This window comes from Protomyctophum parallelum (assembly GCF_964188405.1).
Source record: "Protomyctophum parallelum genome assembly, chromosome: 16".
NCBI lineage: Eukaryota > Metazoa > Chordata > Actinopteri > Myctophiformes > Myctophidae > Protomyctophum > Protomyctophum parallelum.
Window position 1 is genome coordinate 20,345,231 of NC_139711.1, and position 27,783 is coordinate 20,373,013.

The 27,783-nt window shown below is 42.2% G+C and overlaps 3 protein-coding genes across 7 annotated transcripts in view; 2 read left to right on the plus strand and 1 right to left on the minus strand.

Moving 5' to 3' along the window:
• ldb2a (LIM domain binding 2a) overlaps positions 1-6,263 on the plus strand; it is a 133,903-nt gene extending 127,640 nt beyond the window's left edge. For all 5 annotated transcript variants that reach the window (XM_083785845.1, XM_083785846.1, XM_083785847.1 and 2 more), the window contains one exon: positions 3,878-6,263. In XM_083785845.1, coding sequence (XP_083641971.1) covers positions 3,878-4,135 — 258 coding nt within the window. In that variant the 3' untranslated portion in view covers positions 4,136-6,263. The remainder of the gene's footprint in view (positions 1-3,877) is intronic.
• A 4,650-nt stretch (positions 6,264-10,913) lies between these two features.
• Positions 10,914-11,279, minus strand: LOC310873671 (protein cornichon homolog 1-like; the record flags this gene model as incomplete). The annotated part of the gene is made up of 1 exon (XM_083786220.1): positions 10,914-11,279. The coding sequence occupies one exon, from the start codon at positions 11,277-11,279 to the stop codon at positions 10,914-10,916; it is 366 nt and encodes a 121-aa protein (XP_083642346.1).
• A 2,817-nt stretch (positions 11,280-14,096) lies between these two features.
• The window catches only part of tapt1a (transmembrane anterior posterior transformation 1a), a gene marked incomplete at its 5' end in the record, with an annotated part of 36,438 nt that continues 22,751 nt past the window's right edge, over positions 14,097-27,783 (plus strand). The window contains 4 exons of the mRNA XM_083785635.1: positions 14,097-14,346; positions 16,366-16,496; positions 19,500-19,618; positions 27,607-27,769. Coding sequence (XP_083641761.1) covers positions 14,097-14,346; positions 16,366-16,496; positions 19,500-19,618; positions 27,607-27,769 — 663 coding nt within the window. The remainder of the gene's footprint in view (positions 14,347-16,365; positions 16,497-19,499; positions 19,619-27,606; positions 27,770-27,783) is intronic.

A 27,783-nucleotide genomic window follows, 5' to 3' on the forward strand; every position in this document is an offset into this window, starting at 1 on the left:
TCAGTGCCATTCAAGGCCTCGCCAGTTCGCCTAACAAGATGAGTAGACCTCGAGTAGACGCCAATAATTAGATCACAATTAGAGCCTCCCTTGGTCTCGTGGCTAGCCAACAGCTGTTTGCCATTGGAGGGCAATTTATTATATTATATTATATTATATTATATTATATTATATTATATTATATTATATTATATTATATATATTATATTATATTATATATATATATATATATATATATATATATATATATATATATATATATATTATAATTTTTTGCTGCTTCAGTGTTGGCCAGAGAGGTATAGGTTGACAGGCTCCCTCTCACAGGAACAGATGGTGAATGCAAGGGATGTTGGCAATCAAGCGCGTTTTTTTAGCTAATGACTTAATTAGCTATGCAAATTGACACATCAGTGTGGATATTGTCATTTAGTGGGAAAAGCTCACCTAAATTAATTAGGCTGATTAAGGCGTACTGGGGTGTGCCGGCAGTGATGGTGGTGGTCGCTGCAGGGGCCAGAGAGAGGGCGATCTGAATAAACCACAGCCTTCCCTATTGGTGGCGCTGATCTTCAAGTGTGCATAATATGCACGTGTACTCTTTTTTTAGCATGCATTTCTTATTGTGTGATATGAAAGTTATAGTGTATAACTTTTATCATTTTGTTTGTTTTCTATGACACTGGCATGGCCGTGCATTGAGTAGAGTTTGCATGTGCGTGCGTGCGTGCGTGCGTGCGTGCGTGCGTGCGCGTGACACTGCCCGTGCAGGCTGAGGAGGAGATAGATGAGCACAGAGCGAGAGCTCCCAAGCCACCCAGCATTGACACACATGGTCGCTGAAGCGTGTGCTCCATTTAACCTACCCCAGGTTCACTGTGGGAGCGTTGTAAGGCCGCTATAGGCAGAGGCGAGTCGCGAGGGAAGATATAGATGACATTTTATAGATTGATAAAAACATAAACCGTCGTGTTATTGACAGCGCGACATGCCCACGTTTCACAGCTTATCGATCGTCGTGTGAATTCACAAAAGTGTCACTCCCCCTGTTGTTGTTGCCCATCTGAATCCTAATCACTTTGCACAGCGAGGACGGCAAATGGCCGAGGCGTTTGTCTCGGTGACAGTGGTTTAAATATTGATATAATGATGATAGCTAATGTAGCAATACATTTCCATATCGTTACAGTCAGGCCAGAAATCTGAAAATGCTCCCACATATTTCATATTTGTATGTTATTTTGCATGAAAGCCCTATTTTAGCCCTATATAAGAAGAAGATATATTCTGTCTATAATGACATGCCCAGAAATGTTACAAGAACTAAATTACTAAATGGTAACTTCCTTGGATGCATTGGAACACAGGTTATTTTTTCCCATGTCTGAAAAACAACGGTTTTAGACTTTTGGACATACAGTACGATTAAGGGACGTCAGGATCTACTGTACAGTAGCACGATACATACAACAGACATTAGACATTAGAATGTAGTGTAGTAAAAAGTACAATATTTGGATCTGAGATGTAGTGGAGTAGAACACTCAGGACACACTCAAGTAAAGTACATACACCTCTACATTTATACTTGTAAGTAAACGTAGGCCTGTACTTAATTACTTTCCACCACTGAATAATATTCAGTGGTGGAAAGTAATTGAGTACGTTTAACAAGTAAGTAGCCTTGCCGAGCCATGAGGACCATAAGGCAGGAGCCTATCTTCTGTTTCTGTAGCGTGAGGCAGCTTGATGTACAAGTACACCCCCTGGACATGACGCTGAGTGTCAAGCAGGGAGGCATTGGGTCCCATTTTTACAGTCTTTGGTATGACCCAGCCTCGGATTGAACCCCAATCTCCCAGTCTCAGGGCAGACACTCTAACCACAAGGCCACTGAACTGGTTCAATTGAGTATGTTTACTTACAAGTAAATTATGTCCTACGTGGTGGCTATTGATAGGAGTGGACAGGGAGGTTGGGCTGGGCAGAGGGCTACAGTATGAGAGGGGTCAGCTGTACTGTACAGATAGGAGGGGGGGGGGGGGAGTCCCTGGAACAACATATTTTGAGATGGGGGGTCAGCAGCCAAATACATATTCTAATTCTGGGACTCCTTGACACAAAATGGTTTTATTTGAGAACCACTGACACATAGAAACATAGGTTTTTCAGAAAACTGTCATGATTTAGTAGACATTTTTAGAATCGTTTTCAGGTCAAAAATGGGTTAAAGGAGAATTCCATACTAGAAGGCTTTCCTACCTTTATTGTCTCCACCAGGCCGAAGGCATGTGGGGAGAGTATGTTTTGCACTCCGTCCGTCCGTGTGTCCGTCCGTCCGTCCGTGTGTCCGTGAGCAGCTAATCTCGGCCACCGTTAACCCGGTCGATGCCACATTTTGCACACACACTCCCTGGATGCCAACGATGAACCTCTGCCCCAAACTTTCCAGAACGTCCTGTTATAGCGCCACCAGGAGGCCGCTTTGTGCAAAACAAGTTTTTGCACAGTACACCTACAGATTTTGTCCAAACATCACGCAAATTGGTACACAGTCTCTCTAGAGCCATTCAACGAAACCGGTCTTTCAGATTTCTCACACTCCATCCTGATTGGTTAAGATTGGCTTCCAAAGTTCACAGGAGTGCTCAGTTTCAAACAAAATGCTGCAAATCATGAACACATCGCGTGATTTCCGTGAAATTGTGCACCCACATTCCCACTAGGCCGAGGACAAAATGCCACATGAACAATTTCAACTCAGACTCAAGGTGGCGCTATAACTGGCCGAAAAGTGTTTTTACCTCTAACTGCACGGATCTGTGGATAACTTTGTATGCCAACTCCCTAGAGGCCAAGGAAAAACCTTTGCCTGGAATTTTTCACATCTGCTCTTTATAGCGCCACCAGGAGGCCGACATATGTAAAACACATTTTCTATTATTACTCCTTCACATTTTATCCAAATTTCACGCAAATCGGTATACACTATCTCCATAGTCATGTGATCAACACGGAGCGCCACCATTTCCCATCTTCCATCCTGATTGGCTAAGATTGGCTTCCAAAGCTCACACGATTCGTCCATTTCGAAAAAAGGCCACAAATCACAAACACAGTGTGCAATATCCGTTAAATTATACACGCACATTTTCACTAGGCCGAGGACGACATGCCACAATTTTCCCCTCAAAATCAGCCTCACGGTGGCGCTATAACAGGCCAATTCCTGTTTTTAGCTATAACTGCATCGATCTGTATACAACTTATGTATGCACACATGGAAAAACATTGTACCTGCATCCCTCCAACACGAACCTCCGGCCCAAATCTTCCTCAACAGCCTGTTATAGCGCCACCATGAGGCCACAACCTGACCTGCCCTGGTGGAGACCTGTGCCGATTGGCACTTTGTCTAGTTTGTAGTTGTTACCACCCCACCAAAGAGGTTGAGGTGTTATTTTGTGCAAAAGCACATTATTGGCTATTTCCCCTAATATAAGCCCTGAATGAATTGCATTGAATTGAATGGGGCTATGGGTGTTGTGCTAATTCGCTTATTTCCATCGCTCAAAAATCGAATTTTTTTGTATATATCCTCTCTTCATAATGTAAATAGTATCCCAAGCGGAACACTTTACTACTTATTTAGATGAAAATAAGCGAATTAGCACAAAAACCCAACCCCCATTGAGGGCTTATGGTAGGGGAAATAGCCAATAATGCACTTTTGCGCAAAATAACACGTGGACCTCTTTAATTCTCCTTTAAAAGAGTGGACCAGCAAGAATATCCACAGGTATAGGAATGTCATTATCCTTGTATTTCCTGGCAGTGAATTGGGCCATTTGCTTTTTTTCTCTTTCTTTCTGTATAGGACGTGATGGTGGTGGGTGAGCCCACGCTGATGGGCGGGGAGTTCGGCGACGAGGACGAGCGGCTGATCACGCGATTGGAGAACACTCAGTACGACGCCACCAATGGCCTAGATGACGACGACGACTTCACCAGCTCCCCGGCGCTGGGGAACAACAACAACAACAACAACAACAACAGCCCCTGGGGCACCAAGCCTCCCCCGCCCCCCAACCAGGACACCAAGCCCGAGAGCACAGCGCCACAGCAGTCACAGTAGTAAAACACAACAACAACAACAAACAACAACAACAAAACACTAAAGAAGACAACAATGAGATAGGCCTCACTCACACCTAAGACACACTTGTGTCCTGTGTCTTCTGTGTGTCATGGCCGCCTCAATGCATTTCCAATGGGAGTCACATGGTTTGAAGACACACAGAAGAAACAGGACACAAGTGTGTCTTAGGTGTGAGTGTGAGGCCTCACCCTTCTTCACCACATGGACTTGAGCTTTTTTTGTTGCCATGCACCCACTAGATGGCATCAATTGATAATGTTGGGGACAGGATGAATGGAAACATCTGCAAAACTCTGCCTCACCATATGTCCCCGGGGACATTTCCTCCCTCATCTTCTCCTCCTCCTCCTCCACCTTCTTCTTGCTGTACCATCTTTGTGGAATAACCCGGGAACTGATGGCATTGCACAGCAATATCCATATACGTCAAAGACTACTTTTAGCTTTTCAGAGACATGCATACAAGCTCGTATGCAACACTTATGTAAAAAAAAAAGAAAAAAAGAAAAAAAGAAGAAAAAAAAACAATTATGTAAAAACATAAAAGAAAAAAAATGGCATGGCCGTTTCCTTGAAAACGCAGAAGACATATAGCTGTCTTCAGTGGACGGTCAAAGTGAACTTGGCCTCTTGTGGTTAACACGGCTGTGATTGGTTGACCTGCAAGGTCACAAGTCATCACTCTGTGACGACTGGAAGTACAAAATAACAGGTATTTTGCGAACAGCAGACTCGACCCAAAGAAGGTGAGATGTTCCTCCTACGGCCAATGGGAGCCACCTAAACCCACGATGTGAAGGCGACCAAACCCTTGTCTGAGGCATTTGCATTTTTATTGGAAATTCAAGTTGGCTGTTTGGTTGATTTCTGCTGTTACTGTTTATTTCCATTTCCAATTAAAAGGAAATGAACCAACCCCACACCACCGCTGTGGACTCCTTTCAAACAAGAGAAAGCCGTGTCCGGGGATTTGTTGGATTTTTTTTCTTTCTTTTTTCGTTTTTGTTTTCCAAATAGCTGCAGTCGTCACAGATTGTGATTTCGTGCAAACCTCTTCAATTGTGTTTGCAGTCTGTTGGTCTTTTTTTGCTTCTCTCAGAATCCCTTGCAGTCACATTGTAATTCCCGCCAATCAGTATTATGTGAACTTTGCTGTCATGCATATGCATTGATTATAACATTGATTTATTCCTTCCCGCTCCTCGACAATTTGACTTCTCTCCCTTTAACGACCTACTCCCAAACGGATACCGAAGCTTTTTCCCACTGCATGATTTTATATGAAGATACTTTTTAATTTGAGATATGTACTTTTGGAAGAAAAAAACACATAGTCCAAGTCCTTTGGTCGATCGGTTTGGGAACACTGTTACAAGGTTTTTAAGTTCTGTAAATAGAGGTTGGGGGGGGGGGGGGGGAACCTATTTTAGCCACTGTAAATTAGCCACTGGAACCATTCGGGGGAATAATATGGCAGCTGTTGTTCTTTACTTTGTTTTTGTTTTTTGTTTTTTTCATATTTCTGTAGGGTGGTTTGGAATGCTGGTTTATATACATCAAAAACAAAAGAAAAGATTTACCTGATCCTTTCCAGTTCAATAACTACAGCAGATGCCAAAGTCTTATCGACTATTATTCTATTATTAGTAGGACTGTACCCTGATGCACTTATTTCAAGATTATTCTCTGATCACAAGAGGATTTTTAACAAGTAGTGAAATAAATTATAGCTCATTAATCAATCAAAAAATAATAATACATGTCTTAAAGCCCAGCAGCGCCCCCTACAGTTCTACAGAAACACTTTGAAATCCGAAGCGATGGTTTTCTTTAAACCCTTAATTGAATTGATCCCTGATCTTTGGTTGGACTTTGTTGGAAAAATGGATGAGAAGACAAAAGGCGGGTGTCTTTATACATTTGGATCCTCTGGGTATTTATTTGTGCATTTGTAAGGAAAGGCTAACACATTTCTAAATATGTTTGAGCCCTGGTATTAGACACCATTTGTACATTATATAGCAGAGGCGTTTAGTGTCATATCTGATGTCTGGTATGTATGCTTTACCATTATGTGTGCCAATAAAACCGTGCTTACAAATCACACAGGTTTGTTTTCATAGCTGCATGTGTGCTGCAGTGTGCTATTATTATGCAGCCAGCTGTTCCGTATTGTACGTTGCCTTGTGTTTGCACACATACTGTTGCAATTTCATGTATCACTGAAGTTATCCAAGGCAAATATGGGAAATGATTAATGGAATATTCATCAGGGATCCAGAGAACAATTTGATAGGGGTGGTGGTGGTCACTGAGTCTGCCTAGTAACAAAGGTTAACTGATTAATTCCCCCAGGCTGTAACACAAAGGGTGCCTCTCGTTCACATGTCTTTCAAGTTGAGATTTAACTCCTACCTAGTGCTTAATCATTGGTATTAATTCTGAATATTAGTAATAAGGAATCATTCACTTCGTAGATCCAGTGAGGATTTTTTAGGAATCTTCACTCTCTATACTAATCTTAATTATGCAGTCATTTCATTCTAATCTACAAAAGATGACTCCTGCTTGTGTTAACAATGTTTTTCCATTTCAGGTAGTGAGTGAGCTTTTGCCAGTCCATTGAAAGTGGGCATAGAAAACTTGGTCTCTTTGATAGAACCATGTCGCCACCTAGTAGGCTAGATGCAGTAACTACAGAAGCTTTTTTCTTTTTCTTTTTTTCTTTTTTTTCAAACAACAAATGAGACATAGGTCACAAAGAAAGGACACAAAGCAAGGACACAAAGGAAAACAAAAAGGGGGGGGGGGGGGGTGTACACACTATTCACTATTGTATAAATGCCATTTTTCCCAACGTATTTCAAATAGGTCCGCCTTGGTCCTCAGATTATGAGTCATTTGCTCCATGAGATATATTTCTTCAATAATTTCCATCCAGTCTTCCTCTCTAGGAGTGTCTGCTTTCAACCATCTCCTGGTGATGGCTTTCTTAGCTGCTATTAGCAATATTCTGAACAGGTATAAGTAAGTCCTCATGTCCTATTATGCCCTCTGATGTCAGTCCAAGGTATAAACTATATGGGTCACATGATGTCAGTCCAAGGTATAAACTACAGGGGTCACATGATGTCAGTCCAAGGTATAAACTATATGGGTCACATGATGTCAGTCCAAGGTATAAACTACAGGGGTCACATGATGTCAGTCCAAGGTATAAACTACAGGGGTCACATGATGTCAGTCCAAGGTATAAACTACAGGGGTCACATGATGTCAGTCCAAGGTATAAACTACAGGGGTCACATGATGTCAGTCCAAGGTATAAACTACGGGGGTCACGAATGATGTTATAACCCATAGTTTTCTCCAGATTCTGGTGAACACAGTCTCAAAATGCCTGCACCTTCTCACATATTTCCATGTCAAGGACCCCCAGAATTAATGTATTGTCCAAGAACTCCAAGAACTACATCATGTAGCATGTGACATGTCAAACTAGGGGGTTTTCATGATGCTGAATCCATTCCAAGCATTAGTTTTGCATAAAAACACTCATTGGGCTAATAATGGCCATAGCCTTCGTCACAAAATGTGATGAGGTCAGCACATTTGGGCTCTGGCCAAATTTAGCCCAATGCAATGTTTTTATGCAAAACTAATGCTTGGAATGGATTCAGAATCATAGTTTGACATGTCACATGCTACTTAAAGCGAAAGGAAATCTAGACAATATTTCCCTTATATATGGTGGCCATGTACAGGCCATTTTCTAAACTTTCCCCTCAGACAATTCCAGGCAACTTTTTTTCTGTTATTCAGGGATATATTGAAGATACAAAATCAGCTGAGTTTGTATTTTTTCAATTAGTTTGAGGTCAAATTACATATACTGGACTTGGGCTTTTCATAGGCCTGGCTGCATACGAGCGAGGCCTGATGCTGCCCCAATTTGGCGACAATAGTGTACTGTACATGTACCCAAAAGGACAACAAAGTCTCATGAAAAATGTCTCATTTCTCAATCAGCATCTCATTCAGACAATCAGCTATATACTTGCATATCAATGTACAACATTAACATTGAAAAAAGGAGGACAGTTGATGTAACTACAAATTTAGAAAAGTAGCTATAGGGCTGATCTGGTGTGAGTGTGCAAGGAATATTTTACTAGTCCATACCGGTTCGGGGATATGACATTATGTCATATCCAATCCCCATGATTTTTACTTTTATTACTTATACCCTTTTTTTTGCCCTGTAGGCAGTATGTTTGTCTGTGTGTCTCGGGCATAACTCTAATAATAATAATAACTCATAACTTTAGCCCATTTAGGCCTTCTAAATCAAGACAGTTTTCTGAAAAACCTATGTTTCATTGTCAGTCGTCAGTCAAACATTTTCATGTCAAGGCCCCTCAAAACTATCTGTATTTGACCGCGGACCCCCATCTGAAAATATGTTGTTCCAGGCACCCCCAGAAGCAAAGATTTTAGTTAAAAACGTTCTGAAAGAATATATATTCAAAGATTTGCCCCAGATTTTCATGATTTTCAAAAATAGCAGATCTACAAGCTCGTAGCGCAGCACTCAGTGCCGTCATACTGTATGTGCCTGGAATGCCTGGAACATGATGTAAATTTGTGGCAACACAAACATTAAATGCCATTGACAATGAAAGGAAATTTACATCATATGTAGACGAGCAAATCGGCTAACCTATCACAATTCAGTTGTCATCTTACATGCTCATGGTGAAAAGATGATAACATAAGTTGACAAATTAATTCATGAAGAAGTATTCATTTTTTTATTGAATGACGTACGGCGACGACAAGAGGGTGTCACACGGGTGTGATTTTTTTATGCGCAACATATACTCCGCAATACAAGATTTATGATAAAATATTTAAAATCACAGAAACAAGAGAGATAACATAAAAATCACACCTGTGTGAAGTGACTCAAGTGAGGGGTGCTCTTATCATCATACATCATCTCATTCCGGCCAATCACAGTTTGCGTCCTCACTTTTGTCTCAATTTGTGTTTACACAAACACTCAAAGCTGCCCATTCATTGTTTGTGTTAGGGCAATGTTTGTGTTTACACACACCCTCAAAGCTGGACATAGGAGGGGCTAGCGCCCCTCAAAAATGAAATAGGGTTACAATCTATAATCTGTTCACATCCTTATGCCTCTCTGTGTCTCTCATGACATTCGTGGTTAACATTGCCAGACATTATAGACCCCTGGTCGTGTAATTAAGCCTCAAGTTTAACATGAGCCATCACAACAATACCACCACCAACCAGCGAGAAGGAGAGAGATAGCCCATTTCCAATTGAATCAAGACACAGAGATAAGAAAGCTATGGCATCCTAATTGGGGGCGGGCGACCGATACGTCGCCTCAGCAGGGATCACACAAAGATCCCTGCAAGAAGCAATTAGAGGGTCAGGGCTGATCTCATAATCACACCAAAAAAATAGAGAATCGTGTCAGCTTTGGGCATGAACAAAAGTAGAGAATGGCTTGGAACAAGTCGGATCTACATTCGGATAAACCCTGGCCAGCTTGCTCCTGGAAAGATGTAGCAGATGGATCTTGCATAGTATTCTGCCAATTGTCAGTCATACCCCCACATTTCATTACCAATTCCTTACATTTTAAAGAGATCTTTTACCCTCTTCCACCCTCTTTCTGGTCCATAACTTGAATGCTGATTCGTGGGGTAGTGGTCCAAATAAAGGCCAAAAATTGACATATCCAACTCCAACACTATGTCTGAGAGGTCATTTTGACCGTTTTATTATTATTTTGAAGTTGATTATCGTTGCCCATGAAGCTTTCAGAAGGTTCCCCTTCCATGAGCATCATCATCCATCACCATTCTATCATCTCAGAAAATCTTGACATCTGAAAAGATTTCTAAATGTGAATTTAAGCACATGCAAATTTAGCTGATTTTACTTCAGACCTTCTTAAAAAAATGATTTGAGGATAAAGTACTATGTGAAATAAAAATCACACTCAGTGAGGGGCACTCTTATCATCGTACATCATCATCATACATCATCACATTCCGGGGCCAATCGCTTTTTGGCGTCCTCACTTTTCTGTCCCCGCATTCCGTGCTCAGCCAATCACTTTTGGCGTCCTCACTTTTCTGTCCTCGCATTCCGTGCTCAGCCAATCACTTTTGGCGTCCTCACTTTTCTGTCCTCACATTCCGTGCTTAGCCAATCAAATCATTGCTATGGGGTACACGCAAACACACAAAGCTGGCCATATAGGATGGGGCTAGCGCTCCTCACAAATAGGAACCTATAGGCATAATCGTCATTGAATTGACCCTGCTGGACAATGACATTATTAAGCTGCTTTTCTGTTGTATGTGACATTGGACCAGAGCTCGCACAGCGAGAGAGGGAGACGGAGAGAGACTATTTCATCCACGCAATAACTTGGTCACTGTGCTGTGTATACCGAAACCTGAACACGCTGATCAACGCGCCATGGATCAAAGAGTTGTCAGCACAATGATACCAGAAAGGCCTAATCTGAATTTCTGAAGTGACCCTGCAGGGAGGGAGGGAGTTCTCATATTCTTGTAAGTGGGTTTCTTCTTGTTTTCAGCCATTTTCAGACTTCAGCAGGTCTATAGGTTCCAGGATACAGCGTACGTCGTCTACTGTACGTGTTTGGTCGTCTACTGTATACATGCGGGGTCCATTTCGTCATCGCTTCGCTTCAAGAGATCACCAGAGCATAGATCATCCTGTACATGTAGTAGCAGAACGTCAACATGTAGAACAGCAGTTTGCAGAGGCCCTCGTATTGACAGTACGCGAGGATGTCGGCGTTCATGATGCTCGTAGGGTCATACAGTCCCGCGTTGCTCATCAGCGGCCTGTTCATATACCTCCAGACGTGGTAGGCTATCAGTGGCATGTTTAGGACGAGGGAGAGCCACTGTGAAGCGCAGAAGAACACCACGCAGACCAGGACATGGAAGAGATACTCTGGGAGCACGAGCGGATTTAGGATTTTACACTGATGTATGGGGTTCTCGTTTTGAGACTTCAGCTCATCGAATGCTATGAGGTGCCAAATCATCAGGACGATTAGGACTACCGTGAGAAATAGGGCAAGCAAGTAACAAACGGCCACGAGTGTGAAGGCCATTTTCTCCCTCCAGACAGCTCTGCTAGGCTTGTTGCGTGTCTCGGTTTGGTTGCTTCCGGATGTGTCTCTGGCGAAATAAAATGAACTAGTAAATATATATACTAGCAATGGCAGATTCATCTGATTTACAGGCTAGGCGTGTCTGACGTAAGCACAATTTGGCAAATAGGCCCATACATGGACTGCCGACTGGACATGCCCATTGTCGGCTTTGATAGGCGGCGCATATATCCATATTGTGTACATATGTGTGTACATAATGTGTAGATATATAGGCCTACTACGCAAATAGGGATAGATAGATAGATAGATAGATAGATAGATAGATAGATAGATAGATAGATAGATAGATAGATAGATAGATAGATAGATAGATAGATAGATAGATAGATAGATAGATAGATAGATAGATAGATAGATCGATATGATCTCATTCTGTATTGAGAAATTATAATCATTTTGTCCAAAAATACATGTAACAGGGTATCTGCACTGCAGGTTTAGGCAAGTCAGATTTAATTTAAATTCCTAATCTAATCTAATCTAATCTAATCTAATCAAATGTATTTATATAGCGCATTTAAAAACAACTCTCATTGTACCAAAGTGCTTCACAAATGCAATACAATACAATACAATTGACTGAATTCAGTGCAGAAGACGTCAACATAAGATGACCCCATGTTATTCTCCATAGAGAAATTACTTCCGTGAACCAGGCAGAACCAGGGGATGAGCGAGTGACGTCAGGACGCTCTATTGAGCTCTACTGTTGAGTTGAGTTCTTGCTTTTCCTCCTTACATTAAGTTAAAGAGGTGAGTCCTGACAAGGTCATAGCAATCTCGGGTGCAAGCACTGTTTGCACTGTAGCCTACTTAGATTTGATTACTTGTCAGTCAATCTGGGTACCCATTGGCACCCATTGGCCAGTAAGGCTAGACTGCAGTCACATCCAGTCAAATCTGATTTATTTCTCAAATATGATATTTTACCTTGACCATTCACACTGCATTTGCAAGTGACCGGATCGAATCTATCACATGTACACTGGCAGCCAAATCTAGCCTGAATCTAGCCTGAATCAGATCTGTGCCATATGCAGATTGGAATCTAAATATTTTTTCTAAACACAAAAAAGTCACATACAAGTCACATGGGATCTGGTTTAGATCTGGTTGTTGCATTCAGACTGAGACGGATCTCCTCAAAGCAGATTTGAAACCACATGCTGCTCTGAATGTGGCTCAAGTCACATTAGAAAAAAATCTGATTCCATGTGACTTGTATGTGACCTGTCTGCATTTAGATTTATTTAATCAAATCGGATTTCAATCTTGATGATCTGATTCAGGCTAGATTTGACTGCCAGTGCAAATGGGGCCTTAGTAGGTATACTGTACACTACAGTATAGTTTTAAACTGATAATCAACTTTACACCTTCTATATGTCCATCTTCTAGATCATCATCAATGATTTCAGTTTGACATGCCCGTGAATTTTTTTGGAAATGTTTTGAAATAATAATAATTCAAAACAAAATGCAGTAAACAAAAACTAAAGGATTCCATAAAAATGTGTCCATGGCCTTATGTTAACACATTTATTAACAGTTTGCAGAATTACAGTACATTTCAAGCACAACTCAATACAAAAACTGTTAACTGTGAGTGGACGACCCAATAAAGCATTACACTTGTTTACAAGAGGGTCCTTGTTCAATTCATCAAAACATTTAGAGACGTACAAATAGACACTTCTATATAGCCAAAGAACAGAACAGGAATTCATCATAAAGGAGGTAAAAATGGAAAAGAAACATATACAGTGAGGGGAAAAAAGGGTGGCTGGGGGATTCAGATTTTACGGGGCCAGTTTCGAATTGCAGCCGTCCGTAGGTGCCCTTTGAGAGTGGTTTTGAAGGAGTCAAGGGAAGGGATTGATTTGCATGTCTTAATGACTGTTGGTAGGGCGTTCCACATTTTGGTGGCATAGGAGCGAAAATAATTTAGTCCCTTGTTTGTGCATGCCGAATCTGGGTTGCACATGGTTTGTTAGGTAATTAAGTCGTCAGCAGTCCTTATAAGAATAATGTAACACATTTTACTAACACAGGAGCAGCAGCAAACAGCCCTGAAACTTATATAATGTGTGGGTATTACCGGTAGGTCTGGTTTTAAGACATGTGGTGGAAAAAGCACTCTCATTTTGCACTTGCACTAGGCTAAAAGTATCAATTATTATATTGTAGTGTAGAAACACTACAAGTAAAAGTTGGGGGGGGGGGGGGGGGGGAATTAGTTAATATCACATCTCAATAATTTAAACAATTTTATCCACATTTTATACTTTTCCGCACATATTTTTGTATTTTGTTTATGCTTTATTAAAAAAAAAGAAAATAGATATGCAAGCTCATATAGCCCATCACTTTGTGCTGCATGGGCTTGTAGATCTGCAATTATTTATTTATTTGGAAAAATTGTGAAAATGACAAAATGTGTGCAAATCTATGAACAAAACAATTATAATACAACTTTAATAATTCAACTAAAATCTTTGGTGTGTGTGTGTGTGTCTGTGTGTGTGTGTGTGTGTGTGTGTGTGTGTGTTATCAGGGGACCCTGCAGGCTTTTTTTTTTTTTATCTTTGGCCTCTGTGATGACGCTGCACTACACTACAGTGAGGCGGCGCGGTTGACGCGGCGGCAGCAGCACCTCTCCTCTCCAGTCTCCACCACCGAGTGAAGATGGCGGACCCACCACCGGGGACGACAGAAGAGCTGTCAGACGGGAAGAAAGAGACCGGCGACGTCGTTGACGACAAGAAGAGACGCAGCAACAACAATAAGAAGCAGCGACCATGGCGGGACGACGTGTCCGGCACCAAGTCGAGGAAAGCGGGCGGCGGCGGCAGAGGAGGAGCGCCGCGGTTGCCCGAGACGCTGGGATTCTACGACATAAAACATGCCGTCAGAGGAGAGCCACTGGATCACTCAGGTAAACAACGTTCCCCCCTCTATCTATGGGGGTCAAATTATCTCCTTTTAGCTCGCTTGTCCCGGGCTATACGGAGTCAATGTTATATATGATATAGTAAAATAAATGTGGGTTAAGTGTAGCTACAGGATACACAGGATAAATGTTTAATAAACGTTAATACCAGTCTCTGCCACTCTGCTGTCAACGTGTTGTTTACAATTCAGTTTAGAGAGTTTTAGACTGGCATCAGTTCGCGGCTCTAGCCAGGCTGCAAGATCCGGTCTTACAAGCGGATACGGAAGAGGCGGGGCTCTGTGCGCTTGGCGTGCCTAGAATTTACCGGATACAGTAGGCGGGCTGTCGACCGGATCTCGACACTGAGCGGGAAACGGAACAAGCCGGCTTTCCATATGTACTGTAGTCTGGGTGGGGGGGTCTGGGTAAATTGGCGACATGCAATATCGAGCGAAAAGGAAGGATCGGGAGACTGGATCGATCTGTTCCAGTTCACCGCAGTAGTAAAGTTACAGTCTACAGAGTCAGAGTACACATTGCACCGCTTGACCAGGAGACAAGTTGCACTTGAAGTAGTCTTCATATTGAGGGTTTTGAATTACCGGTATTCAAAAGTTCCTCAGTTTAACAAGTTCATACCAGGCAGGCCAAGCGGAAATGATTCCCTTGTGGTGGGGTCATTCCAGGTGAAAGATATACTGGTCCATAGCCCTAATGCTTAATTCATAGGGCTGAGCCAGACAGAGCTATTGGTGAAAGACTGACACAGTCACAGAAGCCAATGTACAAAGTTCTGTTATCTTATGAATCTTAAGAAATGTATTCGTATTTCCACATCTTGTTATACTAATCCAATTTAGTTGTATCACTGTAGATATTAGTTACATTTTGAAAAGTTAAAATGCATTGGGATTGCAAAAAGAGAAAGAGAAAACTATGTGCTAGAAATCCTTGAAAATGCATACATTTACAGCAATAATGTTTCAGTGCTGTTAATTGTGTAATGAGGATGTGCAAACCCGTATGGGTCCATTTGGTGCATGAACACACTTAAAATGTAGTATTAGTATAGGCTATTGTGTTCACACAAACAAAATCTGACATTGTGTTGAAAAAAACTGACCCACCTTGAAAAGTACCTGGAACAGAGTTGGAATTACACTCCTGGATACCTGAACAATGATTGTAAATTATAAATGGTGCATTTATATAGATTCTGCATTACATTCAACCATTCACACACATAATAATCATACATTGATGGTAGTGGAAACCATGCAAGGCACCAACCAGCACATCAGGAGCAATTAGGGGTTCAGTGTCTTGCTCAAGGACACTTCGACACTAACTCTGGGGGAGCCTGGGTTCGAACTGGCAACCTTGTGCTTACCATCCGGCCACTCTACCCATGTACCACCGCTGCCCCACAAAAAAAGCACACATTTTCACGAGTTGAAAAACGAATTCAAACTTTTTTCAAAACTAATTTTGTGAATGAAAAGAAAAAGAATCAAAGGAAGTCCCTAAATTAGAAAACAAATGTTTAATTTTTTGTATGGACATAGTGTTGGGTGCCTGCACACATGGCATCAACGCATGGTGTTGTGTGCAGGCACACTACACTTTGTCTTTCTTTTATCTTTCATTTTTTAAGAGCCTGCCCAGGGACTACAGATGTAATTTAGCTTCGGCTAACTCTGGTCCATTTACATTGACTTGAAAACTGACATGTTGATTAATGAGCTTTGTCCCTGTCAAATAAATAAATCTTGAAAATAGCATATCTGCAGCTAGCTTGCAGCGCAGGCAGCTCAAGCTTCAGAGTGTAGATCTGCTATTTTCACCAGTGTCAATCCCAGCAAACATATTATTTCTCTTTTGGGTCTTGAGCTACGAAGTTTGGGAACCGTGTGTGTGTGTGTGTGTGTGTGTGTGTGTGTGTGAGTGAGTGAGAGAGAGAATGGTGGAGACAAAGGGCCTTGTGGTGACAGTGTGTTGTTATAATAAATGTTGTTGTTCCAGACCCTTCGCTGGGACGCTTCATGTGTGCCGAGCTCACCAGAGATTACTTCCTGGAGCACAACGAGGCAAAGTACACAGAGCGCCGTGAGAGAGTGTACACGTGCATGCGGATTCCAAAGGAGCTGGAGAAGGTATACTGTACATTACATACAACTGTAAAATTGGATTTTTTTACGGTTCGGTCACGGTGCACCGTAAAAAAGAAAAACGTGATCAGGACATCACACGCAGTGGTGGAAAAAGTACTCAATTGTTTTACTTAACCCATTTAGGCCTGAGGAGACAGTTTTCTAAAAAACCCATGTTTCTATGTCAGTGGTTCTCAAACATTTTCATGTCAAGGACCCCCAAAGATTATATGTAATTGCCCGCCGACCTCCATCTGAAAATATGTTGTTCCAGCGACCCCCCCAGAAGCAAAGATTTGAGTTAAAAACATGGCTGTGAAAGAATATATATTCAAAGATTTGCACTACATTATCATGATTTTTCAAAAATAGCAGACCTACAAGCTCGTAGCACGGCACTCGGTGCCGCGCTATGAGCTTGTAGATCTGCTATTTTTCAATTGCTAAATTATATCAATGTTCCCGCCCAAAATGGGTTAAAATAACATGCTCTGAAAATGTAAGCCCCCATCAGACAGCTACCATGTTAAGTGGTCAGAATGGGTGGGCCGCGAATGCTTTTGAGATTTTTCAATTGGACCCTGATTCAGAAAAGGTTGAGAACCACTGTACAAGAAAGTGTTGCATGGTAAATAAACCTTTATCTCTCTATTCTTAAAGAATAAAATAATAATGATATTACACAGTAGAGAGAGACAGGAAACAGAAGAGACAGGGATTGACATGCAGCAAAGGTTGTCAGTCTGGAATTGAACCTGTGACTCACTGTCAGGCGGATTATTAGAGCCTATATGTGGTATGCGCCTTAACCGCTAGGCCAGCGGTGCCCCTTTGACTCTTTATCTCTCAATCTGTCTTTTTCTATCGGACCCTCACATGCACATACTGTATGTCACGTGCACATGCTGTATGTCATGTGCACCGTGTGTATGTGACGCACATACAGTATCAGTATCACGGCTCTCTCGTTATCAATTTTCCAACCTCAAAGGTCACTTCACGGACATTAGCTGGCCACTTACCTATAACTGCACCAGTCCAGATAACACCACCAGGCACAAACACTTCACAATATCCATACAATTCTACAGTGTGCTGAATTCTCTCATCACATTTTGATCATATATTATGCTGATTAATGTTATGAATTTGAAAACATTTTTTGAAAAATCTTGTGTTTAAAATATGTTTATTAAAAAAATCTTCTCTTCTGGGATGTCTCTTTGGAACAAAACAATTCAGATGGGGGGCGGGTTCTGTCTGTTTGTGTATTTATCTATTATGACGATGGTGCTGACTGGCGTTTCACTTTTACTCTGTGTAGAGTTCTCAAATTCTGCACAAACCCGACCAGGCCCGACCCGACGTTTTAGGGCCGGTTCGGCCCTAAGCATAAAATCTATGCTAATAGAGCACCGAAGTTTGACATCACTTTCAGTAGATGGCGCCAGTACACAGGTTCATGTGTTTTTTTAGTTGCATTATAATCCCCATAGGGGGATTTTAGATCGCTTCATATAAGAACTGTGTTTGAAAAATAAACTGATCATCTCTGCCTTTCTGTCAGGGGGGTGGCTTTGTGTCGTTAATGATGTCCATTAATATTTGATAGAGCCAGTTTCTGGAGAAAATGGAATTAATGTGGCCGCAAAAGCCTTGAAACTACATATGAAGGCAATGTCGCTGCTAATATACGTCACGCCCAGCTGTCAACACATTGCGTTCCTGAGATTGCTCGTTGACGTAAGCTCAGCTGGTGGTGACTCGACTCGTACTAACCACGAAACATTAAATATCAATAAAATAAAAATAAACGTAATTAACATGGCAGATGCAGCCTACCCGGAAATGTAGTCTGGGTTGTTTGACTCATTTCTAACGCTTATTTTGTTACTCTTTGGGTATATTTGTACATATCCATATGAGTGGAAAGGCCGGGGTGATCGGTTTATTTTATTATTATTATTTATAACGCAGTTCTTATATGAAGAGATCTAAAATCCCCCTATGGGGATTATAATGCAAATAAAAAATACATGAACCTGGGGACTGACGCCCTCTACCGACGGTGCTCTATTAGTCGGGCCGGGCCTCGGGCCTGATCAGTTAGGGCTGGGCCTTCCTTTTCGAGCCCGATGAGAACTCTAATTACGACCCACCACCACTCCGACTACGTGGCTTCTGTGTGTGGTTAGGGGTAGAGCTATAGAGTTGGTATTGAGTATGTCAGAATGGCAGTGCATTGGAATGCCAGTGTGTAACCAGTTTGAACTACTGGTTTAGAAGGCATTTGTAGAATCAGCCTCAAGTCTTAATAGTTAAGCTTAACTTACCCTAATGCAGATTCTACAAGATCTTAAAAAAAAAAGTTAAAAGTTAAAAGCAGAACAAAACTAGGGCACAGCTGTCAGCAGAAGACAGAGGTCACACAGAGTCATAAGAGTCATGTAATGACTCAATCGCATGCACTGTAGGTGTTGCTTGCCCCAAAAACCGAACAGATCTACAAGGTCACGTCGTCAAGATGTGCTAACTTAACTACTAGTACAAGGCAAGTTCGACTAAGTATCACAATATTTTAGTCGACTAAATCTACGGGTGATTTGGTTGACTAAAATGTATTTTGGAGGGCCTTGATGCCGTCGTAATGACTGATGTTACACTTGCTGAAAATAGCCGATCTACAAGCCCACAACCCGTCGCAGTGCGACGTGTTGCGAGCTTGTAGATCGGCTATTTCCACATGCAGCCAAGTGTAAAATGACTTATACTGGATCTCTTTCCTATATATTTATATTTAGTCTTAGTTTTAGTCATCGTAGCTTGGTCTTCATTTCGTTTTCCGTTTAGTTTTTCGTCCGTGAAAAAAGGTAGTCGACGAACATCTTTCGTCATGGTTTCAGTCGGCGAAAACAACAGTGTGTGGAGAGATGTGTTGTACATTATTATGTATCCTGGCTGACGGTCTTCGTTTGATGTGTGGCGCACGTGTTGTTTGTTTTCCAGCTGATGATCTTTGGCTTCTTCCTGTGCGTGGACGCCTTCCTCTACGTGTTCACCCTGCTGCCCCTGAGGGTGCTTCTGGCCCTGCTCCGCCTGCTGAGCCTGCCCTGCTGCGGCGTCAGGTTGGACACACACGCACACACACACACACACACACACACACACACACACACACACACACACACATACACACATACTGTACACACGGACACATGCACACAGCCACAACGTATTAATACAAGCCATAGATCAGTGAACAGACACCTATATTGTAATGACACACAGGTCTATTGCAGTGTACTGTAAGTGTTGTTTTCGTCGACTAATACTATGACGACATTTCTTTGTTGACTACCTTGACTACCACTGACAAAAACTAAATAAAAACTAACCCATGATGACTAAAACTATGACTAAATCTACTGACAATTTCGTCAACAAATAAAAACTGGACTAAAATGTTAGGAAGGGACTAGGGGACAGTAGAAGTAATTTTACACTTGGTTGCATGCTGAAAATAGCTGATCTTGTAGATCATTACAGTGGCATCAACGCCCACCAAAATACATTTTAGTCGACTAAGATCTTATGATGGTCGACTAAAACTAGACTAACACTAAAACATCCCAGGTGACTAAAATGTGACTGAAACTAAATTAAAACTATTGAAGAGAGTATGATGACTAAAATCAAAATGTACTGCCAAAAACAACACTACAGTGTACCCACCACATTCTATACGTTTATTGCGTACTGTATGTTTATATGCCATCTTATCATTTTTGCTCCATTTCTCTTCAACATTCTACAGCTAGAACCTGTGCTACTAGTGGGTGAAAATAAAGGTTAACGCTGCAGTTCATAACCTTTGTTTTTATTCAATAAAGCGGTATTAGGAACAATGTGTATGGTAGAGTAGCAGTTGTTATTGACCTATACCTACCATCTATTCTATTGAGACATTTCCTATGGTTGGGTGCTAAATCCTGTCCACTACTGCTGGTTGACAAGTGGTATAAGGGCATTTCTTGGCCCCACCCCTCTCCCACTGTTTATATTGTGTTTAGTTTCCAAGATGGCCGCTTCACCAGGAAGGTGTGAGGTGAGCGGGCGGGATCGATATATGCCCTTACTGAGCTGCATTCAAGACACTTGCCTTGCATTGTCTGACACCTGACTTGTGTCTGAACACAGCTTTGATGGATGTGTTCTGCCCCCCTCCCCCCATCAAACAAAATGTTTGGTCCAACCATATGGGCTTCCATTGGAGTGGCCATTAAACACAGACATAAGACAGACCAAGACAGGTGTCTTCAATGTGTGAACGCAGCCCAGTAAGGGCATAATGTCAACCCCACCCGCTCACCTCTGCCCCACCCCCTCCTGGTGCTGCGGCCATCTTGGAAACACAATATAAACAATTGGAGAGGGGTGGGGCAGAGAAAGGCCCCTTATTGTTCGAAGCTAAGCATGCAATTTATCCTCTGCTCCAACAGCCTTTCTGGGTTATAGTTTAGGGTAGAAAGTTAAAGTGGGACTAATTTCCAATCTCACTAATGTTGAACGTCTCATATCTTTTATTAAGATGCGTTTAGAGAGAGGGAGAGTTAAACATCTACCAGCCAGGTGTATGTCGTCCACTTGTCCAGTCCACGCCCGTTTCCTCCCCCCTCTTTATAACTGCAGCCTTGTTCACTTTACTATCCCTTTCTTCCTTTTGCTTCCCAACGCCGCAGGGCACACACATGCCCCTACTGCAGAAGAAGCAGGTACTGTATGATTGTGCAAAAACATTGCTGCTGCTGCACACATCCTCCATGTCACAGTCTCAGCAGCCCCCACCACCCATCTCCACTTATATTGTTTGTTGACATCCGCTGTCTGACTGGCACTCTCTTTTAAGCAAGAGTGGCCATGTTGGTTTCAAATGGCGCCAACCGTCGGGGTTTCTTTATTTAAATTCCTTCCGTGGTAGATAATGTTTAGCTTTAGTTCATAAAATGACATGCCTATACCCCACCCACCATGGAAGTTAGAACCCCACCCCACCCCCGCAGTTCACGGGGCTGGGGCTTGTAGGTTCCTTGCTTTGAGGGCATCTTGATGGTAGTTCTAAGTTGTTGAGGTGACAGGGAGAGAGTGCTACCTACCTACCCTCCCCCTTTCCCAAACCCCGATTTATTTTCTTCCAAGTCTGTCTGGGAATTGGAACCAGCAGCCTTCCCCTAACAATGTTCTCTATCACAAGTCCAAGTTTGAAGTTTCCTCCCTCCTCTGTTCTCTTCTAGATCTTAAAGGCTAGAAATGCAGAGCAATCTGAATGACACACACACAGTGACATAGCTGACTGCACGGTATCGTGCACCACCTGTGAGGAACTGATAAGGTAGCTCATTGCGAGCAGGTGGCCCCTGCTTTGCTCAGGCTACATTAACTGAGCCAGCTGCAGCCAGCTTTGCAGCTACAGTCTTGTGTGTGCGTGTGTGTGCGTGTGCGCAAGCACGTTTGAGATGCAGATGCTGTGTGGGCAGATGGCTTTGCTCTCATTGCCTCCAGTTGAACTAATGTGTGCCTCACAAAAGCAAGTAAGGCTAATATTAGCCAATTGCAAGACCTCTTTTGAGAAACGTGTGATTTTTGTTCCTCGTTCCTCGCGCCTGGTTTCATTTTTAGTTCAGTGTTGTCTTCGGTGTTGAGGTTTTAAATTGAACCATGTCTGCTCTTTATTAGAAAAGACAGCGGAAAGATTTGATTAAATATGACTGGAGCTGGGTGCACACATGGTTGGTTAAGTCACTAGTAGAAAGTGTTCAGATTATTGCAGCATCTTTAAAGGCATGCTCAATATAGTTATCAATACATCATTTAGTTCTAAAACAATATGTATTTTTAGCGGCAGGTTTTACAGGATTGTTTGGTCAACTCAGGGCGGACGGTCTGTTCATCACCAGTCACCATGTTGTTCCAAAACAACACATCTCAAAAGCTACAGGCTGGATTGCCTTGGAAGGTTCTGTGCACCTTCGATTCATGCTCCCCAAAAAAAGCCAAAGTCTCCACTTTGTCCAATCTACTGCGCTGCAGATTTCCATGAATCGCGCTTGCTTTGGTCATTAGTGATTATTTTCTACTGAGCATTAAAGCACAAACGTTATTTCCAATTTTTTCCATTATTTCGTAAGGACGGTTTTCTGCCCCATTTGAGCAAAGTGGCACATGCACTGCAGAGAGCAACGCAGTAGTGATTTCAACGCAAGTCACACTCAAAGTGATACCACATCAAGTTTGTTTAATACACAAGTCAGATGTTTCTTCATTGTTTTATCCTTGATTGGTTTAACCAGCCTGTATGACAGGGTTCCCCAATTAATTTTCCTCAAGGGCCATATTTTGACTAGCGTACCAGGCTGGGGGCCGAGTCTGCACGCGCGAGGTCGAGGTCTTGCCCTGAAAATTCATTTTCAGGGCAAGACCCCATTTGAAAAGGATGCCCAGTTTGACATGCATAGGCTACTGACCCCCATTTAATGCCATTTATATCTGGGACCCTTAAAAATAAATTAAAAAAAAACATTTTTTTTTTATTTTTTTTATCTTTCATGGGCCACAAGGGGGCGCTCTGTGGGCCGCAAATGGCCCGCGGGCCGCCTATTGGGGTACCCTGCTGTATGATTTGTAGATTTTGTGCAATCAAAATTGACTTAACATAATGGAGAAAAACATACCGATTTTGTGCATCTATCATGGTTGTATTACCTTAATTATTTAAATACCTTAAAGTTTGCATTCATATCGAGACCTTGGTAGGACGAAAGCCCTATGTTGGAAGCTAATTTCCACCAAAGCCGGATTTTCAGTGTCCATAAGGACTAAACTAGTCACTAGTGTGGAGCAGTCGCCTCACACTGGGGATGCTGTGAGCACTGGGGGCGTGTTCTCTCCACCGCGCCACCATTGCCCCAATCTGACAACCCATCGTCAAAAAATAAAGGAAAGACAGCACCCTCTTTTCCTTTGAATTCACGTCTGTCTCGAGAGACCATCAGTGCCCCACTGCCCATACCCTAGGTGGGGTTGGCAAAATGGCCTTTCTGTGTGGAGTTTGCATGTTCTCCCCGTGTCCCCTGGGTATGTACCCTCACAAAACAACATGCTGTAGTCCTGGTATCTATACTACCTCCCCTTGGCCAGCCGGGGGCGCCTGATGGAGGGGAAATGAACTGGTCGGAATGGAAATGAACTGGTCGGAATAACATGTTCCTTCCATACGCTACGTCCGGCCGGGTAAACGCCCCCGTCATGTGAAAAGAAGTGGCTTGGACGCTCATGCACTGAAGGAAGCATGAGGTCAGTCAGTTGCTCTCCCCAGGTTGGTGGAGGGAGTGTAGAGCCCAGGATTAAATTAGCTAATTGACACTGGGTGAAAGAATGTTTTACAAAATCGTGGGATAAGAAGTATAAGAAAAATATGTAATGGACTGTTACTAGTGGGGATTTAGTTTAGACTCCCATTCTTGTGCCTAATATGTTTCTATGCTGAATGAAAGTATGTCGTCGGACGTCACAGTAAATTATGTTCTCGTGCTGTTATATTTTTTAAATAGATTAGAAATGTTACAGAGAAAATGTAATAAAATGTCTGGGAACTGGGAAGGCGATACATATTGAATGCTTTTTCAATGCTTTGGGACGTCTCAAAATGTATTTGGTAAACAGAAAAAGACACTTGACTTTGTGGTTGGTTGGTTGGTTGGTGCTTGGTATAGTAGATGTCTGGTGTACCCCAGCCTGAGCTTTGATGCTGTGTTGACGTACTGGTGTGGTTTTGCTTTCTGAGCCTTGGTGCTGAATGGCTGCAGTATTCTGTGGGTCGACTGGTGGGTCATGCTCATTTTGCTGCATGTCTTTTGCCTGCCAGGACCTGACACTATCTCACTTTTTAAAGTTTTTTATTTCATTAATTGTCTGACTTTCCCCACTGTCCCCCTAGTCTCTTTTATTCTGTCTTTCTGCTTCTCGTTATAGAAATTAGATAAAGTGTAAGAACCTGAATCAATCTGTTGAGAAAACTCCTCTAAATTGAGGGTGTCTCCAGACTTGGCCACTAGATGGAGCCCTAGCATCAGGAACATAATGCAGACTCAGTGCAGTCCTAAAGCTTTAAAAAAGGAATTGGGCCCATGTTGTGTGTGTTGAGTGTTCCCATTGCATGAGACAGTATACGGTTCACTTGTACTGACCCTACTGTGGTGCAGTATTAACACAGTCGGAGTTATCATTAAAATCATAATACTGAACCGTGTGTGGTTGTTTTGTAACCCTAACTGTAATCTTATTTCACCGATCTTATGCCTTGTGAACGCACATATTTTTGGTTGTATTTCACTCCTCCAATTCACACACACACAGCTCGTTGCTTGACTGCACAGTGCACACATATTCCAAAGCCAGAGAATTGACCTAATAATAAAGTATTAGGTCAATTTACACATCTTGCTGAGCTCAAGTCCCTCTCTTTTTTTCCCTCCTCAGCCCAGAGCCGTGAGTGTTTTGCTAGCTACTAAAAATACCCCAGATAATATCTACACCTTCCAGCTCTCCTTTCCCAACAGCAGATTGTTCAGTCATTTAAACCCATTTCGACCCGACACTAGATTCTACGAAAAGTCTTAAAAAAAACCCCCATGTTTCTATGTCGGTGATGCTCAACAATTTCATGTCAAGGAGCCCCAGAATTATCTGTATTTGGCCGTGGACCCCCATCTGAAAATATGTTGTTCCAGGGACCCCCCCCCCCCCAGAAGCAAAGATTTGAGTTTAAATGTTTCGCTCTGAAAGAATATATATATGTATATATATATATATATATATATATATATTCAAAGATTTGTGCCACATTTTCACGATAAAAACAAAATAGCAGACCTACAAGCTCGTGCCGCACTATGAGCTTGTAGATCTGTTTTTTTTTCAATAGCTAAAGTATAACATGATGCCTAAAACACAAAGGGTTTCCCGCACAAAATGGGTTAAAGCATGACTTATTTCCCCCCCTCTTGTGTTTTTAGCTAGATTATTTGTAAACCAGATTTAACCAACGGCTACCATAAATTCAATCTCAGAGTGCAGCCACCGTAAAAGTCCCTTTTCTTTTGGTGTATTTATCTCGTATTCTAACTGCAGGCAACTGTGTTTTTTCCCCCCTCAAATGCAAAGCAGTAGAACACAATCTCCAGTGTCCCTACGCCAACTTTTCAGCATTCCTATTCTTTTCTGATGGCTTTATGCATAAAGGCAGCATTTTGTTCGGCAAGCTTGCAGTGAAAGAAAGTGAATTTTGGGCTGCATCTGTAGGAGAGAGGTAGCTTTTCGAGTAGTTGGTTGTCATGGTTTTTCAATGTCTTTTACTTTAGTCCACCAAGTAGGTCAAAGTCTAGCCTACCGGATGTTGGGGCCGGCCGATATGGACCAAATCAAATATTTCACTCAAATCACGATATACTTTATTTGACCAAATACATTTATCAATGTTGTGGCGGGAATGACAATTGGTTTCACAAGATGACATTTACTTAATCACCTGGCACAATATTACAATTTCCAATATCCCAAACTATATATAGTCTCACAGTATCGATATACTGTGCTGTATTTCCATTATACTGGCCTTCGTAAACAAAAGTTGCAAAGGGCAGATACAGTAAAGTACCTGAAAACGCCTTCTAAATCCTGACCTAGGTTTTCTTTAGATATTTATTCAAAAATGACAAAGAAATTATGTTGCTATACTGTACATGGCAACAACAACCCCAGAAGGGGTTCCCGTCCTTTTACCAAATAACTTCAAATATGCAAAGAAATGACTGACACAACTTTTATATATTAAAAGTCGTGGAAATAAGCGGTCTACGAGCTCACAACGTCTCGCATTGCATTGGAAATGTTCTGAAAATGTATGAAAAATAATTGCGATTAGGGCGATTATGTAGGCTAGTATTAACCCAACCGGGAAAGCACATGTGTCATTTCTGATGCCACATTAGAATGTGCTGCCATGTGGCTGATGGTAACGTCCCACCCCGTTAGTGGTACGTTCGCAAACATCATGAATATTACTCAGACATCTAGTTCAGTGGTTCCACACTGACCCACATTTCTGCAGCGACCGACCGCGATGTCGGGGACTTAAAACACGTAATATTCCTGTATCAAAGGGGTTCCTGTCAGATTAACTTTGTGTGGCCCACTTTTCCCGCTCTTTCCAACCAACCGAGCTCTGAGGATTTGGCCTCCGTTCCTTTGGCTGTGCACCCTCTATAAATCCGTCAGTGTCATTTTATTTCCATTTCTTATGAACATGGCATTTTTTCCTCCCATTTCATCCCCCCCCCCCCCCCCCCCCAACAACATAAGAAGACTTTCATTCCAGATGACATAAGTGTACTGGTTTAATTAAACCACAGAGGGGGATGGGTTAGTGCGTGCATGGTTTGTGCGCGTGCGTGTCTGCGAGTGCGCATGAGCCCCATGTGTGTGTGTGTGCGCGTGTATGCGAGGATGTCTGTTTTCATGCATGTATCTGCATGTTGCGCCCGCTCCAATAACTCTGTATGCACTCAACCATTTTGTGAATAATAATGATGGGAGGGGGACTGTCTGACCTGCATATGCATTTACATGCACACGGTTAGCTAATTATCCTGTATGTGTGGTTTTATGTGTATGTACTATGTATGCATGTTGTGGTGGGCATGGATGCATACACTGTGTGTGTGACTTAAGGCATTAAGCATGAACTAGTAGACTAGTAAATCCACTAGTCGACCTTGTTGGTACTAGTTGATATTATTATTATTACTTTTTTTTTTTAAATGTACAAATATTTGATCTTGAGGCCTACAAAATTGCATATAAATGCCATATTCAGGTTCATATACGTATGTGGATAAATAGGAAATGTATGTCTCTATGTAGCAATATGCAATTTATATTTCCATGTCGGGGGGGGTGCGTCAGCTAGGTCGGGAGGTAACAGGGGGTGCATGGCCAAAAAGGTTTGGGAACCGCTGCCCTAGTGTGACTGTGTGTGTGTGTTGTTCTGTGTCCCCAGCGGCTCGCGGCTCCTGCAGCCTGCCCAGGTGTGTGACGTGCTGAAGGGGCTGATCATGGTGCTGTGCTACTCCATGATGCACTACGTGGACTACTCCATGATGTACCACATCATCAGGGGACAGTCCGTCATCAAGCTCTACATCATCTACAACATGCTGGAGGTACAGTATATGCA